Raw genomic sequence first — 18752 nt, 5'->3', positions numbered from 1 at the left:
TGGGGCTGAAGCCTTTGCCCTAAAACTCCAGCTATAAAGTCATTAAGTAACATAGAATCTCCATATATAAAAACATGCTTTGGGGCCGGGGAGATGGCTCAGTGGTTAAGAGCATTTGTTGCTTAAGCCTGAGGGCCTGAGACTGCTTGTGTTTGAGTGTCCATAACCCCCTTAAACAGTTCAGTGAGGCCATGCACACTCAATCCCATTCCATGGGAGCCAAAACCAGAGAATCACTGGGGCTCGCAGACTAAAAGCAGAAGCTCCAGGTTGAAGGACAGACACTGTCTCAAGGAAACAGAACAGATGAGCTATAGAGAAAGGCACCCAACATTCTCCTCTGGCCTCCACATGCATGTGCACAGTGCCCACGTGTGCATACACCACCCCTGGCACCACACAAACCAAGCCACATGTCCTCTACACAGACACATCAAAAATCAAATCTTCATTTCATCTATTTTTCTCTTACTTTGTTTTGCTATAAATGGGTTAATTTTAGATAAATTTATTTCATACTAAAGCAATAGAACAAAAGAAGGCAGTCCAACTGCAACCATCATCAGAAAAAAACTACAGCGGATTTCATTTGCTTATCAACTTACTAAATAAGACAACCTGCAATTTCTCTTTAAAAAATGACAGCATGCATTTGATTCTTAAAAGAAAGGCTTAAGAGCTCAAAGAGAAACAAACTTGTATTCATCTCACATAATTAAACATTCAACTTGCCAATCCATGCACAGCCAACCATTTGCCAAGCCAGTGATTCCAGCAGCCAAAAAGAACAGCAGCTCATAATATCCACACTGAAACATGCACGTAAGGGACCTGTTATCTTTCATCAGTTTACATTCTTTTCAGAGCACACAGATAATTTTGTGACTCATGTTCAGAGAATATACTGATAAGTGGTAGCAAGATATTAAACTCTCATGTGTAATATTGTTTCTAGTATGGGGTTGGGTTTTTATTAGCTTTTCCAGCAAAAGTGTTTAGGACTAAATTGTCTACACACAAAATAGCTAAGACCTGTACAGGGTAGGCATCTATGTATCTACAATCTACTAACTTTTTTTTAAAGGAAGATGAAGGAAAAGAAAATGGTACCAAAATGACCTATTGTTTCATAGAAATAAAGGAATTACATATTTCTTTTGAGACAACAGCACTTATTTAGAACATACATTATTTTTAGAACATATATTATTTTTAAATTATGACTGAGTCAGCAATTTATAGAGATGTTTTATACAGCTAATTTAAATATGTATGATGCCAAATCAGCCTCTTATTCACCACCTATCATTGTGTGGGTCAATAAAAACAAAAACAGGGGCTGGAGAGATGGCTTAGTGGTTAAGACACTTGCTTGAGAAGTCTAAATACTCAAGTTCATTTCCCCAGTACCCATGTAAACCAGATGTACATGATGGCACATTTATCTGAAGTTCATTTCAGTGGCTAGAGGCCCTGGTGCACACATTCCTTCTCCCTTTCTCTCTCTTTCTCTCACTCAAATAATAAATAAATTATTTTTAAATAAAAAGAAGATTATTATAAATATATACTTATACAGATTTTTTAAATACTCTAAATGATCATGAGTATCCAGGAATATAAGGATTCTAGAAATACCAAATAAGAAAAACATCATCAGGGGCTGGAGAGATGGCTTAGTGGTTAAGGTGTTTGCCTGCAAAACCAAAGGATCCAGGTTTGACTCTCCAGGACCCACATAAGCCAGATGCACAAAGGGGCACATGCGTCTGGAGTTCATTTGCAGTGGTTGTAGGCCCTGGTATGCCCATTCTCCCTCTCTCTGTCTGTCTGTCTCTCTCTCTCTCTCAGTCTCTCTAAAGTAAATAAATAATAATTTTTTTTAATTTAAGAGGAATAAAGGAACTGCATATGCCTTGCTAATCAGAACTATAAATTGTCTTTTTTCGAGGCAGGGTCTCTCTCTAGCCGAATGTGACCTAGGACTCCCAACTACCCTCCTATGTTACAGCCTCCAGAGTGCTGGGATTGAAAGTGCATGCCCAGCCATATCTGAGCTGTAAGCTTTCTTTATTTAGACTTTTAGCTTATTATTATTATATAAATGTTTTCTATGTATAAACATTGATAAAAGTCTAAACTAAAAAATAAAATCTCAATCATGAAGTTCTGATAGTCTCTGAGCAAGATTCCCCTGCCTGTGTAAAACTAATGATTCAAGTACATGGACTTAACCAGGAAAAAATACTTTATCTAGGAATATGAGAAAAAAACATATGTGTGTGTGTGTGTGTGTGTGTGCCTGCCTATTAAATCATAAACAATTTTAAAGGACAAGTATCTACACATTCCTAAAGTTGTTAAGTGGTGAATTAAATTAGGTCATCTGCCTGCCTCAGTTTATAAATACAGACACACTAAACCATGAAGCACAGAGTGGCAGTACATCCAGCAGTTGAGAGAGGAAGATAGGATCAGTAATTCAAGGCTGGGGCCTTGGCTACATAAAGCCCTGTATCAAAATAAATAAATAAATAAATAAATAACTTAGAGCCGGGCATGATGGTGCACACCTTTAATCCCAGCACTCAGGAGGCAGAGGTAGGAGGATTGCTGTGAGTTTGAGGCCACCCTGAGACTACACAGTGAATTCCAGGTCAGCCTGGGCTAGAGCAAGACTGTACCTTGAAAAATCAAAAAAAAAAAGAGAGAGAGAGAAGATAACTTATCATAAGTGCAATCCCTGCATACATTTTAACGTGGTCTTTAAGGCCTACAGGCCCAGATTTGTGTCTACCCTTAAGCTGCTATTCCCGGCCTTGCTGCTGGTTAGGCTAATGTCAATGCTGACACTCACCAACACGAAGTAGTACGCGCTCAGGGCTGCACAGTGGTGAATTATAAAAAACTTGTCACCAATCACTTTCCAATTCAAAATGATAATCACCAAATCTGTGAGAAGAAAAAAAATAAGTCGTTACCTAAGAGAAAGTTACTGTCCTTTTTAATGTTTTATTTTTATTTATGTATTTATTTGAGAGAAAAGCAGACAAGAGCAAGAATGTGCAGACCAGGCGCTCTTGCCATTGCAAATGAACTCCAGACTCACGTGCCACTCTGTGCATCTGGCTTCACATGGGTACCAGGGACTCAAATCCCGGCTGTTAGGATTTGCAAACAAGCACCTTTGACTGCCGAGCCATCTCTCCAGCCCAAAAGCTTTGTTTTATGGGTGCACCTAACTTGTTCTGCTAATTCAGGGGTGTCTACTCAGAAGCCATAGCTCATTGGTCATCCCTCCTCTAGTACAACCCCCTCCCCCAGAGGTGTCTGTTCTTAGATGCCTGCCTCACTCCCACCTCCCCCGGCTAAAGGCACTTGCTCACAAAGCCTGATGGCCAGAGTTCAGTTCCTCAGTACTCAAGTAAAGCCAGATGCACAAAGTGGCACATACATCTGGAGTCCACTTGCAGTGTCAAGTGGTTCTGGCATGCCCTTACTCTCCTATATTTCTCTCCTCACTCTCTCTCTTTTTCTGTCTTGCAAATAAGTAAAACTTGTCTCCAGAATTTAATAAACTAAAAGCATGATCAAATAGAAGTAAGTTCAAGCTGGGCATGGTGGCCCATGTCTTTAATCCCAGCAGTTGGGAGGCCAAGTAGGGGGATCATTGTAATTTGGAGGCCACCGTGAGACTACAGAGTGAATTCTAGGACAGCCTGGGCTAGAGCAAGATCCTACCTTGAAAAACCAAAAGAGAAGTTCAAAATAAACCTAAATTACCAATTTTTGTCACTTCAACAATGCAAACTGGAAGATGGCTGCAGAAAAGCACAAAAGGAGTGACTCATTTATAACACAATCAATTTTTTTTCTTTTTAATTAAAAAAATTTTGAGGGCTAGAGAGATGACGAGATGACTTAGCAGTCAGTTAAGGTGCTTGCCTGCAAAGCCAAAGGACCCAGATTTAATTCCCCAAGCACCCACATAAGCCAAATGCACAAAGTGGCCCATGTGCCTAGAGTTCGTGAGCAGTATCTAAAGGATTTGACATGCCCATTCTTCCCATCCCCCGCCTCTATCTCTCTCTCTCTCAAATAAGTGAATTAAATTAAATTATGTTTAAAAATTGAAGGCTGGAGAGATTGCTCAATGGTTAAAGGCACTTGCTTCCAAAGCCTGATGGTCTTAGATTTCCCACTACCCACTAAAGCCACACAGACAACATGGCACATGCGTCTGGAGTTTGTTTGTGATGGTTAAGAAACCCTGATATACCCATTCTCTCTCTATTCTCTCTCTCTCTCTCTCTCTCTCTCCCCCCTTGGAAATTTTCAAATAAATACTTTAAAATATTTCTTAAAAGTTTTGTAGCCCAGGCTGACCTCATCAACTTCACATTTTAAGGGGGTGGAAAAAGAGACTATTATCTTAAAAATGTGCCCAGGCTGTGGTGTTCTGAGGCTCTACTGTGCAACTGAGATCTCCTTCAGTGAGAACCGGACAGCCAGATGAAGGGCTTCATGTTAACAACCGTGGCAGGTGTTACTTTTCCTGCATGGATCGGATCCTAAATGCTAGTTTTCAAATAAGTCATAATCACAAATTATGCATTCTCTGTACAATTCCACAAGGGGTTTAAAGAGAAATCAACCATGAATGGCATTACCACATACCGGAAATGAGGTAGCCTGAAGCAGTAGCGATATTCACATTCACAAGTGTGGCATCACCCCTGTAAGTATTAGAAACAAAAAAAAGTTCCTTTCTTAAGCGTATGGGTCACAGATGACAGATACTTTTTGCTATTGCAATTTAAATATGATGAAAATGCTTCCTCGATTAGGAAACCATCATTTTCAAAGATAAAAACAAAGCACCAATTATAGTCCCATGGGGCTACGGGGAACTGATGGTGGCGCGGACGTGGTACTGGCGCTGGCTGGAGTGAACTAACCTGACTGGAACCCGAACTGAAACCACTCCCCCCAGAGAAGTGTAGTAGCCGTCCTGGCCAAGATAAACTTGTTTTTCCTTTTCTTCCCCCCCCCCTCCTCTCTCTCTCTCTCTCTCTCTCTCTCTCTCTTTGGAGGGCTTTTTGGTTTATTTTAGTTGATTGAGCCAAAGTCTCATGTAGCCCAGGCTGACCTTGAACTCCTCATCCTCCTGCCTCTGCCTCTGCCTCTGCCTCTGCCTCTGCCTCTGCCTCTGCCTCTGCCTCTCTGCCTCTCTGCCTCTCTGCGCCTCTGCGCCTCTGCGCCTCTGCCCCTCTGCCCCTCTGCCCCTCTGCCCCCCTGCCCCTGCCCCTGCCCCTGCCTCTGCCTCAAGAGCTGGGATTTACAGGCAGGCATCACCACACCTGGCTCAAGATGAACTGTTTTAATCAAGAGACTTTCCATGATGTTTACTCTAAGCCCAAGCCAGCCTTCAGAATCTTCTCAATCGTACCTCATCAATACTTGGAGTTCAAAGTGGGATGAAATCCTCTAAAAGCCCTGATCGCTAAGATCCCTGACCCGAAAATCGGGCTTCCCCAGGATGACTAACAACACCCGTGCATCTTTTGAACATTAGTATTTAGAACTGTTCCCAGGACCTCCATGTTGAGAGGCACAGTGCAAGGTGTGCTTCGCTGTACATCAGGAGGCACCATGCACACGACCATGCACACGACAGCGGCCTCTGTGGAGCACGCGAGGCGGCCTAACTGCTCACCACAGCTGATCTATGCGGAGTATCTCATTGTCAGTTCGGGGCCTATTCTCACCCTGTCCATGCACAGCACCAGGTTAGCCAAGCTAACAGTTCTTACTGCACAAATCATCACAATTGCTTACATACATGTATACACACATATACACATAATAAATTTTAACAAAAATAATTTTACAAGAAGATTTATAAATGTGCTCTCATATAATGTATTATAAATGTGCTCTCATATAATGTATTCACAAAAGGATTCAAATGGAATTCTAGATGTTGGTTTTTTTTTTTTTAATTCCTTATTTGGAAACAGAGGTTAAAATACCTGAAGAAATCATTTAGCCTGCCTTTGATTTTGAGACAATATAGTATGATCAATATCATTCTACTAAGAATTTGCCTATTAAAAAAGAACAAAGCGATGGTCAATCAGGCAATTTAACACTATTGTTTTGATGTCTACACATATCAAGATGATATATTTTTGCCCTACTCAGTCCTTTATCTGAATTATACTATAAGTGATTGGTAAAATCAACACAAAACTGATAACAGCTAAACTTCAAATGGAAATGTAGCACTTATACTTTCTTTATAATTTTGATCTGCCAATAGGTTAAGGTCCAGGAAAATTGTACCTAAAATGAATTATAGCATAAAAGAAAAACAGCAAAAATTATAGTAGGGGCTGGGGAAATACTTAGTGGTTAAGGCAGTTGCCTGCAAAGCCTAAGGACCCCGGTTCGATTCCCCATGACTCTCATAAGCCAGATGCACAAGGCAACATATGTGCCTGGAATTCATTTGCAGTGACTGCAGGCCCTGGTACACCCATTCTGTCTTTCTCTGCCTCTTTCCTTCTCTCTCTCAAATAAATAAATAAATAATTTTTTCAAAAATTACAGTAAGTTAAAGTTTGTCAAGGCAAATACTGACCAATGAATCAAATCTTTGCTAGTAAAATTTACTTCTCAAAAGGACCAGTTCTTGCTCCACTTGCAACCACAGGATAGTGTGCCCAGTGGTATGATAGTGGGAAGACTGTCACGGGGATAATCAACAACTTTCTGATTGGATTCAAGGCCTGCTTGAATTCCCAGAAGGGAATTCATATCTGGTACTATAAACCCGGTCAAAAGCCCACAGCTGGGGAGGTCATGGCCAAAGCAAATTGCCTTCTAAATATTTGTATGTATTCCCATAGATGAATGCTGAAAATAGCTTTGACTTGAGCAGCCTACTTCTGCAGTGGCTCTCTGTTACTGCTGAGACTCACAACTTGTCAAAGTGTGGAGAATAAGTGACTACTGACATTTATATCACCTCCTCCAAGGCCCGAGGAACATCAAGGAAAATGGGGTAAAAAAATAATGTGAGGGTCAGAGGACCAGGAGGAGCTTTGTGGAATGCTGTCTTCCAGACATGACGTGGCCATTACACTCATAAGCTCATAGTAGTTGGGCTAACTGTAAAACCTATACAAGACTGGGCCAGTCACCTTCTGTCATAGATGTAAGGAGGCTGCAAAAACCCCATCCTTCCCTGAAGTGTAACAGGCAGATAATGGTTCCTATGGGGGTGGGCTTACGAGTCCCCACTCCTACCTAGTTAACTATTGGCAGTTAATGATTGCTGGGGTGGGAGAAACATGCTCTTCACTGGTATAGCTACTGGTTGCCCATGTTCTACAAATAACCAGAGCTATTTGTCAGATGCAAATAACTTCCCTTATGCTCATGTAAACAACCCTAATTAAATACATCACCAGGTCACAAACATATACTTTTAAAAAAGAAAAAAAAACTCACAGAAGTAGAAGTAGGACTAGTTGGGTAGGTAGAAAGGGGTTCAATGGGACGGGGAGAAGAGTGGGTAATGGGGAGGGGTGAACATGATCAAAATACATGTATGAAGAAAATGTCACAAAATAATAGTAACAAAGTAAGCTGGGTGTGGTAGCACATGCCTTTAATCTCAGCACTCAGGAGGCAGAGGTAGGAAGATTGCCATGAGTTCAAGGCCACCCTGAGACTACATAGTGATTTCCAGGTCAACCTGGGCTAGAGCGAGACCCTATCTGAAAAAACAAAAAATGAAACAAAAAAAGTAATTTTTTTAAAGAAAACAACTGGTTCAGCTAACAATGTTAATAAAATAAATGTGAAAACTTTTTAAACTTTTTAAAATTTTATTTATTTATTTATTTATTTGAGAGGCAGAGAGAAAGAGAGTGGGAGAGAGAGAGAATGGGCATGCCAGGACCTTCAGCCAGTGCAAATGATCTCCAGACACTTGTACCACCTTGTACATGTAGCTTACATCGGTCCTAGGGAATCAAACCTTGGTCTTTTGGCTTTGTAGGCAAGTGCCATAACCACTAAGCCATCTCCCCAGCCATGAAAACATTTTTAGAAGCTAAGAAATATTCAGTTACATGATATAAAAATCTGGTTCAAGAAATTAAATTTGCTAAATTGAGTCACTGGAAAATATCTTCCCAATGAAAATGTTTCAACTGGTAGAATCCTGGTGGAAATAAGTTCATAGTTATGGCATGAAAGCATGTGTTTGTAGCCCACAGTGATGGTTAAGAAACCTGATTATACTTTATCCCTCAAGCCCAGAGCCTCCTCTCCTCAATGAAGGGCTTCCAAAAAACACACCTCGGCTCTAGAGCTGCTCTGACCTCAGCCTTGTTAAGAAACAGTTTGCAAAATTTCTGCCACTGCAAATGACCCTGAAGTTTTCTTGAAAGAACAATGTTGTAAGTTACTATCACTTATTGCCAAACCATAGGTGGTTGGTAGTGTTCTCCGGTGGTGTCACATGCCTCTCTCACGGCAGACCACAATTCACATTGTATTTCTTTGACTGCAAACTATGGGTAAAGCATAGATTTGAACATTTAAGTTTTAAGTAGCTATTATGCCAGCTGATTATCCCTATCTTAAGAATGACCCAATTTTTCTCATAACAGTGGCTATAATAACTTGGTTTTCATAGGTCTGCTGGTAAATCCCAGTGTCAGAACTGGATTATCTCCCAGAGACCTAGCTGTTGGTCAGGTGGACCCAAAACAATGCAGGCAATTACCAAAGCACTTGGTTACCTGCCAGAGATAAATGGCAAGAGCCCATTGCTGAAGACACCACAGAGTGCAAGCACAGGGTTACAAGAGCTCGCGCTGGAACTGAGCAGGAAGGCAGCTCCCTAGCCCAGCCCTCACAGTTCTGCAAAGTGCTAGGGGAGCTGCTGGCACATAATGGCCACCAACGGCCTGAACAAGGAGGGGATTCTGCCGGCTACAAAATCAAGCAGCCCGGCAGCACGCGCACACTGCGTAATAGCAGCACACGGGCTACGGGGAAAACCAGCTGCACTGTAATTAGACATAAGGGCAGCTCAGTGGGAGAGAATTCATACCTGACAATGAGAACCAAGTCAGAAACTCATGGCTAGGAAGGTCATAGACTCTAGAGAGAAACTCTCGCTGGTAGTTGACTAAGAAGAGAGGGAGGCACATCCAACTGTCTCTGAAAGCATTATGTTTATTTATCCCCTTTTTTCATGCCACTCTCACTTTTTCTTTAAAGATTTTATTTTTACTTATTTATTAGAGTTAGAGAGAGAAAGAGAGAGAGAGAGAGAGAGAGAGAGAGAGAGAGAGAGAGAGAGAATGGGCACACCAGGGCTTCTAGCCACTGCAAATGAACTCCAGTCACATGTGCCACCATGTGCATCTGGCTTATGTGGGACCTGGAGAATCAAAGCTGGGTCCTTAGGCTTCACAGGCACATGCCTTCTAAGCCACCACTCTTGGTTGAAGAATCTTCTTTTTATTTAACAGATGGCTGTGAATACCAGAGAGAACCAAGATCATTCAATACAACAAGAAAAGATAGCCTAGCATAAGACAAGTAATCTGTATTACATCTTTCAAGACCCAGGAGACACTCCAGAAGAGTGGCAATTTAAACTTGAGTGCTGCACTCACTGCTAGCCTGACAACCTTCCCCAGAGAGATGGAAATAGACACTGAGATGATTCAAAACTCATCAAAGCAGAAATGAAGAGACTGCAAAGAGCTCAACATTAAAGGAGATTTAACACACCTGCCAAGACTTAGGGAACAATGCAGAAGAGGGGGCAGAGAATTGTAAGAGTCACAGGGCAGGAAGATGTATCCTGAGGCATTGTTCCCCAGCACAGACACTGACTGGTACATTCATTACCCCACAATTAATACCAACAACTCCACTAAGGAGGCCTCAGTGCAATGAGGGTGGGGGAGAGGAAACATTAGAATATAACACAGTGGGAATATGACCAATATGCAATAAGTTCATCTTATAAAGTTCATAATAATAAAAATAATTTAAAAAAATAACTTGGTTTGGGCTGGAGAGATGGCTTAGCGGTTAAACGCTTGCCTGTGAAGCCTAAGGACCCTGGTTCGAGGCTTGATTCCCTAGGACCCACGTTAGCCAGATACACAAGGGGGCGCACGCATCTGGAGTTCGGTTGCAGTGGCTGGAAGCCCTGGTGCACCCATTCTCTCTGTCTCCATCTGCCTCTTCCTCTCTCTGTCTGTCACTCTCAAATAGACAAATAAAAACAAAAAATTAAAAAAAAAAATAACTTGGTTTAAGCCAGGCATGGTGGCGCACGCCTTTAATCCTAGCACTCGGGAGGCACAGGTAGGAGGATTGCTGTGAATTCGAGGCCAGCCTGAGATTACATAGTGAATTCCAGGTCAGCCTGAGCTAGAGTGAAACCCTACCTCAAAAAAATAAAATAAAATAAAAAATAACTTGGTTTTACTCAATAGCACAGTATAAGCATACAACGTATATATTCTTGTTTTGGATAAAAATCACCATATAAAAGCAGCACTTATGTTCAAATCTAAAATTGTATTGTAACTTGATAACGTAAGTCTAAATAAAAGAAACTTAATAAAGCATACAGCATTGATTGTCAATATGTTTTATGTTTTAAAGTGGGGGTCTTATTAATAATTAATAGCAAGTGTAAATCAAAACAGTTAGCTTACCAAAGTGGATCACTTATTGAAGCCTCATCAAATAAGAAGAGGTATAGGCCAAAAATCCCAACCAACAAAGAATGGCATGTAGATACTACCCTGAAAGGAAAAAATACAAATGCAGATTTTAGAGTCCTTGCAATAAAGTTGAAAACGTTGTGCCTCAAAGTGTTAAAGTTTCACCAAAAGCATTAAAGGCTCCAGCAGAGTACATATGAGGAGGATTAAAACTACCATCTCAGAACCCAAGAGCTGCAACTTTATTTTGAAGTAGAATGTCAAGGTCTTTCAACTCAGGCTAGAAAACTGGTGAATCATTTCTTGGTTAAAAAAAAAATTCCAAAGCAGGGCTGGAGAGCTGGCTTAGCAGTTAAGGCATTTACTTGCAAAGCCAAGGGACCCAGGTCCTATTCCACAGGACCCACATTAGCAAGATGCACAAGGAGGCACACGAGTCTGAAGTTCATCTGTAGAGGCTGGAGGCCCTGGCACACCCATTCTCTCTCTCTTTCTCTCTCTCTCTCTCTCTTGCTCGCTCTTTCTCTGTCAAATAAATAAATAAAAATAAAATATTTTTTAAAAATTCCAAAGCAGACTGCAGAGATGCCTTAGCAGTGAAGGCATTTACCTACAAAGCCAAAGGATCCTGGTTGGATTCTCCAGGACCCAAGTAAGCCAGGTGCACAAGGGGGTGCATGCATCTGGAGTTTGTTTGTAGTGGCTAGAGGCCCTGGCACCTCCATTCTCATTCCCTCTCTCTCTCTCTCTCTCTGCCTCTTTCTCTGTCTCAAATAAATAAATAAACAAACTTTAAAAAAATTCCAAAGCAAAGACACATTTAATGAAGTCAGTAGTATCTCATGCAATCACCCGGCTACCACTCCTCATGCTCCAGATGCCACACTGTCAGCAGCACTGAGGATGAGGTTCGTACTCCAAGCCATTGGGAATGACCCCAAGTTGACTGCCATTAACTCACTCCATCTTTGTTCCAAGACCAGGGGTCACACCCTGGGTTTCATGAATATGAGGCAGATGGGCTAATAAGGCTGAGGCACATTTCCAGCCTGACTCCCTATTCTTAAAACAATCACAATATGAAGAGTCACCATCTCAGAGATTTCATTTCTAGACACACGCCCACGCACACTGCTGCACGTAGCCCCCATGTCAACCTGCAGGCAGCAATGGCTATCTGTATCTCGCTCTACTGGGAAAGATGTGCCGAACAGAAAAACAGAATCATACATTCACACAGTTAATTGTTATTTTTATTTGCTTGTTTATTTTAGTCTTTAGTTTTTGAAACAGGGTGTGGCTTACATTGTCAATGTGAGTCTTGAACTTGTGGGCTGCAAAAATCCTCCCAGGCACGCCTTTGAAATAGATGGGATTATGTGTGTGTGCACCAGGAAGCCCTTTTTTTTTTTTTTCAGGAGGCACTTAAATGAAAGTAAAAGGTTCACATGATTCTGATTGACTTTTCTCTTTAGAAGGAATAAGTTTGGAATAAAAATTTGGCACACTCTCCTGTTGCTGATGTCTACCTTTTGTGAGTCAGGGGGTGATGTCCACCTCTGCTCATACCATCATTTTCCCCTGCCATCGTGGAACTTCCCCTCAAGTCTATAAGCCAAAATAAACCCTTTTTCCCAAAAGCTGTTCTTGGTAGGATGATTTCTGTCAGCAATGTGAACCTGACTGTAATATGTAGCAAGTGCTCTAACCACTGAACCATGGCTCTTGCCCCAAAGTTTTTTTTTAAGAAATTTCAAATTTCTCACATTTTTACTTAGACATGTAGAAATAATAGTTTCTTTCCTTTCACCAACATAAAAGATGAAAGTATGAGTCAGAAATTAATAATATATAACAAATTTCTTTATGACTTCAAATCTATAAAAAAATAACTGTATTAACAATATTGATATTAGAAATTTTCATTGTACTTTGAAAAATCAGTGTACTCTATCAGACAGAGATGTTCCTCAACAGTTATGCCATGCTACAGCAAATCGCTTTAAATTCACAAAGACTATTATTAATTTAGCCACTGATGAAGAATCTTTTGTAGTACCAGAGGAACATCCTGAAGTGTGAATAATTAACCCAATTTAGAAGCCTGGAGTTCATGCCAAGTACACCTGCATTTCATTTAAGCACGGCAGGACAGAAATGTGAAATCCTCCATATTAAACAGCACACTCCATCCAAATAATCATACAGATAGCTCTCTACTATTATTCAAAAATCCTGTAAAAGGACAAAAAAAAACCTCTCTTACCAATGGGATTGAATGATTAATTAATAACTATACATAAAGAAGTTTCAGTTTGGGAAAAAACCTTTATTTTTTATTTTATTTGTGACACAGGTTTAAAGTGTTATTTTCTGCTGAGATATTACATGGCTAAACACTAAGACAAATGGCAAAATGGCATGAAATGTGTCAGAAAAGGGGTACATGTTATTTGGTCTGATGAAAAGCTCTCACCATACTGAATGGAAAAACAAACACTGCACTGCACATTGATCTATTAAAAGTCTGCACTTTGGGGCTGGAGAGAAGGCTTAGCAGTTGAAGGAGCTTGCTCACAAAGCCTGATGGCTTAGGTTCAATTCCCCAGTAGCACATGAAGCTAAATGCACAAGGCGGCACATGCACTTGGAGTTCACGTGCAGTAGCAGGAGCACAGAGAAACAGAAGAGAGACAGAGAGAACGGGCACACCAGGGCCTCCAACTGCTGCAAACAAACTCCAGATGCATGTGCCACTTTGTACATTTGGCTTTATATGGGCACTAAGGAATTGAATCAGGGTTATTAGGCTTTGCAGGCAAATGTCTTAACCGCTGAGCCATGTCTCCAGCCTCCAAAATTTTTTTAAAGGAAAAAAAAAAGCCTGCGCTGTTGTATATGGGAAAGGCAGCAGTTTTTGGAAGGTACAGGCAGGCAGATCAGTAGTTTAAGGATATCTTCAGCTACCTAGTGAATTTCAGGCCAGCACGAGGCTACATGCGACCTTGTCTCCAAAAGCATAATGATGATAATAATACATGCTTGCAGAAGCTTCTGTCAGTAAACATCTCATATTTTATTCTTTAAAATCATATTCCTGTCAAAGCAAAATGTAATCCCATAACATCCAAGAAGAAACACCAAAAGAAAATATTTCTTTTTAAAAAAAATTATTGAAAAAGAAATGTTTGTGTTTATTTAAAAAAACCCACTTGTAAAGAAATAATTGACCATTTTGAAATAATTTAGGCTGGAGAGATGGCTTAGTAGTTAAGGGCTTGCCTGCAAAGCCAAAGGACCCAGGTTCGATTACTAATGTAAGCCAGATGCACAAGATGGTGGATGTGTCTGGAGTTCATTTGCAATGGCTGATGGCCCTGGTGTGCCCATTCCCTATCTCTCTATCTGTCTCTTTCTCTCTCTCTCTCTCTAAAATAAATAAAAAAAGAAATCATTGAAATAGTAATTTAATGATTTACTGAGTTGTGTTATCAGTTATTTGTAACATATTATATACCTCTAACAACCAACAGTTCATTTTTGGAAACATAAATTTAAAACCAGTAATATTTTAATACAAAAGGGTTTTCTTTCTCCTTTTTTTTTTCCTTTTCGAGGTGGGGTCTCACTCTATCCCAGGCTGACCTGGAATTCGCTATGTAGTCTCAAGGTGGACTTGAAGTCATGGCAATCCTCCTACCTCTGCCTCCCAAGTGCTGGGATTAAAGGTGTGCACCACCACGCCTGGCTGTTTTACGAAAGCATTTTCTATGCCCTAAGAAGCCACTGGATATAAACAACTCAGAAGAAGAAAAAAAGTGAATTGTAAGATGTAGCTAACACTTTCTAGGTATGAATATTTTCAGAAAAATCAACAATTACATATTATAGTTTCTCACTTATAAACTATTATGCCTTAAGTGTGAAGCTTCCAGTATTTCTTATCCTGTCTTTTTCCTACTAGATGGTTTAGGACCCTCATTGTTCATAACTCTTTGCCAATTACCAGAAAGAATGAGGGACATGTCATTGATCTGTATATTTAAGGCTGAAAGCTGAATGCTAAGGCAAAAATATATGTACTTTAAAAATAAAAAAAAAACACGAAACTCGGTCTTTCTATTCTATAAGCGCTTCACATCAAAGTTTAAGGTCCATGCACACAAACTGGAATAGGAAGCAGGAATAAGTTTGAAAAGAGAAAATACCATTTAAATTGCTAAATCAATCCTATATGAGGCCTGATTCCTCTTGTTAATAGGAACTCAGTTTCCCAAATGGTAATTTCCAGCATCACAGAATGATAGTGAAAAAACGGGATACTACAAAATGTTTTTCAAGTTTACCATTTCATTTTCTCTCTGTTTATCTCCCCATGCCTCCCTGTTACTTTGGCTCATAGGTTCCCATGATTCAGAAGCTTTCACCTATTCTAACCATATTCAAAGGGAAAAGAGTTCAAAATTTACTCAGAGGACGTTTCTCCCCGCTTGTCTTTCCTACCATGTACTGCACTTGAACAATATTTCTGTGCTAGTCTTAAGACAAAACAACTACACCTTCTATTTTTTAGAAATATGTGGGGAAATGATTCTTGTTTTTTGGTGAAAAGAACAGTGGTACATATGAACCAGACACATCAGTATAAAGTGTGAAAGAAAACAACTAGATTTTCATTCACAGTCTGAGTTATAAAACTGGATGCCTGCAAAAACAGTTTGGTTTAACAAATATAGAGGGTTTCATATCAAATATGTCCATTCTCAAACCCTTAAACAATGGCAGGAATTTTTGTATTTTAAAAAGGAAATTTGAGTACAGAATAATTACAACAACTTTGGAGACTTGTTAAACACATCTTATAATTTAAGTTCAAGTAAATAAATAATAAAAGCACAAAATCTTCCTAAGGCTGCTGCAATGCGCATGAATGCTCTGGAGTCATCAGTAATTTTTGTGTTTGAAATCTTGTGCGACTCATGAACAGCACCAAAAAAAAAAAAAAAAAAAATGCAGCCAACTTAGAAAATCTTTTTGTTTGTTCTTTTAATCTCAAGGTGGCTTTTATTTTGGAATTCTGTAACAGAAGACTAAATCCTGGAGAGCTCAAAGTGATAACAAGAAGCTCTGGAAAAGGCAGGTAACAGCTGTGCAGACTACATTCAGCCGTCTCATGGGTGGAGGTCAAGTGCACTGGGTCTGGCTAAGTCAGCCAATGCTATGCAAGAGCCATTTGAGACTCCAACGAACGTTTTTCTTCTGTTATCACTACCAACAAATAGAAGTTTGCTACTATAAACATTTCAGAGAAGGATTTAAATTACGCTTCCACTATCAGCTGGAGTCTAATCTTCCCATGTTGCTTCAAAACATGGAGTAAACTTTCCTGATTTCTTTGGATGCAAGAATTATTTAACTTTTCCTGTCTTCTAAGGTCAAATAAGTATTTTGACCTTGAGGGCTGGAGAGATGGCTCAGCAGATAAGGCACTTGTTTGCAAAGCCTAAAAAAAAGACCCAAGTTTGATTCCCCAGTACCCATGTAAAGCCAGATGCACAAAGTGGCACATGTATCTATAGTTCGTCTACAGTGGCCAGAAGCCCTGGCGCATACCTATCCCGTCTGTCTGTCTGTCTGTCTGTCTGTCTGTCTCTGTCTCTCTCTCTTTCTGTTTGCAAATAAATAAATAAATAAATAAAAATATTTTAAAAGAATCTTGACCTTGAATTTTGTTAGATCCTAAATTAAAGGGTTTGGGGAAAACAATTTAAAATAACTTTACTTCATAGAACAACTTTTTAAGTCCATGACATTGTCAAAGCTTTACCTTGAGTTCCATTCAATCTTCTTTTCGGTGCTAAGCCTATTATAACCTGAAGAGACTTTTGCTGAAAACCAGTAGCTTATGAAGTAGAAGAGAAACTGAAACACGGTAAAGCTGCCACACATCACACCAATGACCAGTTTCGTGTTGGTTTCCATATTTCTTCAACCTGTGAAGAGAAATGATGGCTATCAGTTGCTACCTCACAATCAGCCTGCATTAATTTCTTTTTCATTCTAAAGAGTATGTACTCCTATTTTTAGTATTTTTTTTTTCATTTAACAGAAGAATTTACATAAGGAATGTAAGAAAAGAAACTCCAGAGGCAGAGGTAGGAAGACAACTTATGAGTTTGAGGCCAGCCTGAGACTTCAGAGTGAGTTCCAGGTCAGTGAAATCCTACCTCAAAAAAAAAAAAAAGAAAAAGAAAAAGAAAACGAGGGCTGGAAGATTCTCCAGGACCCACGTAAGCCAGATGTACAGAGCGGCACTGCGTCGGGAGCTCTTCACAGCCGCTGCCTCCACCTTTCTCTCTCCTTCCCCCTTCTTGCAAATAAATAAATAAAAATATGTCTTAAAATAGAGATTGGAAGAATTTTTAGCCTTTTTTTGTTTTTTACCTTTACCATCTATTTTCCATGAATCTTTCCTCCAAACATCAACAACCTTTTTTTTTTTTTAATTCACTCTATTATCCTCTAAGCTTGAAAAGACAATGGAACATTGTCAATGCTCAATAAATGTTCACTGACCAAATAAATGAATCAAAAAAATAAAAGGAACTCTATTAGCTTAAAAGCTCCAATATTATAAAATTAAGGAGACATATGAATATCAATGATATGTAAGATTATCCAAATCATAGAGTTTAATTCACATCAAGTAAAAATGAAAGCATTCTTTTAACAATACTTTTAATTATATTGAGACAAATCACCTGATTTCACTTTGACTCAATTTTCACACCTATAAATTGAAAGAGTTGGTTGGATAATTTCTAAGACCCACTTAAGCCAAAAATCCTACAGTATTGCCTGAAATGACAAGACAAAAAGAATTATATAATATAGTCTAATTGTAGAATGAGACAATATTCAACATAAAGTTTATATCCTAAGAATTAATTCTTAGAAAAGAGATATACAGCTGGGTGTGGTAGTGCATACCTTTAATCCCAGCACTTGGGAAGCAGAGGTAGGAGGATCACCATGAGTTCAAGGTCACCCTGAGACTACATAGTGAATTCCACGTGAGAGTGAGCTAGAGTGAAACCCTACCTCGAAAAACAAAACAAAAAAACAAAACAAAAAAAAAAGAAGAAAAGAAAAGAAAAAGAAAAAGTTACTACTTACATTAGTAATAGCAACTAACATTTTTCCTTTGACTAAAAAGCTCCCTAGGTTTTTTTTTTTTTTGTGGGGGATTCGAGGTAAGGTCTCACTCTAGCCCAGGCTAACCTGGAATTCAATATGCACTCTCAGAGTGGCCTCAAACTCATGTCAATCCACGTACCTCTGCCTCCCGAGTGCTGGGATTAAAAGCATGTGCCCCCCCATCTGGTTCTCTATTTTTTTGTATCTTAAAAAAAATTCTTTTAAATAAAAGAGCTTCAAATTTTAAAGATAAAGTTAGTGAAAAGAATAGCAATATGCATATGCATACTTAATGTATGTTTCTAGGCTGGAGAGATGGCTTAGTGTTTAAGGCATTTGATTGTGAAGCCTAAGGACCCAGGTTCAATTCCCCAGTACCCATGTAAGGCATTTGCACAAGGTGGCGCATGCACCCAGAGGCGCGCGCGCTCTCTCTCTCTCTCTCTCCTCAAGTAAATAAATAAAAAAATATAATAAAGTATGTTTTCTATCGCACTGAACTTTATTTGACACCTAAAAATCTTAGGAACATACAAACCAAAAAAGAACACAAAAGCATTTGCTCTTACTGAGCAAAACAGCATTTTTAGGGCTCCATCTTTAATAGAGCCAGTCTTCAAATGAAAAGGAAATGAATCAATACACATTTCCAAGCTGCCTAATGGAAAGAAACAAAGTCTACCTACGGGAGCCTATTCACTGGAGAAAAGCCAAGCCGTTGACAGCACAGGCAATAACCCACTTCACTCCCTGCCAAGCAGGGTATCATAGTAAGACTCAGCCTCC

The 18752-nt window shown here is 39.7% G+C and overlaps 1 protein-coding gene across 2 annotated transcripts in view; it reads right to left on the bottom strand.

The window, feature by feature from the left end:
• Nucleotides 1-18752, bottom strand: part of Tlcd4 (TLC domain containing 4) — an 86775-nt gene that overhangs the window by 27887 nt on the left and 40136 nt on the right. For both annotated transcript variants that reach the window (XM_045138585.1, XM_045138586.1), the window contains exons 2-5: nt 16597-16762; nt 10761-10850; nt 4678-4736; nt 2858-2952 (exon numbers count right to left, since the gene is read on the bottom strand). In XM_045138585.1, coding sequence (XP_044994520.1) covers nt 2858-2952; nt 4678-4736; nt 10761-10850; nt 16597-16751 — 399 coding nt within the window. In that variant the 5' untranslated portion in view covers nt 16752-16762. The remainder of the gene's footprint in view (nt 1-2857; nt 2953-4677; nt 4737-10760; nt 10851-16596; nt 16763-18752) is intronic.

This window comes from Jaculus jaculus, chromosome 19 (genome assembly GCF_020740685.1).
Source record: "Jaculus jaculus isolate mJacJac1 chromosome 19, mJacJac1.mat.Y.cur, whole genome shotgun sequence".
NCBI lineage: Eukaryota > Metazoa > Chordata > Mammalia > Rodentia > Dipodidae > Jaculus > Jaculus jaculus.
The sequence above is the reverse complement of the archived record's forward strand: the minus strand, read 5'-3'. Positions and strand labels throughout refer to the sequence as shown.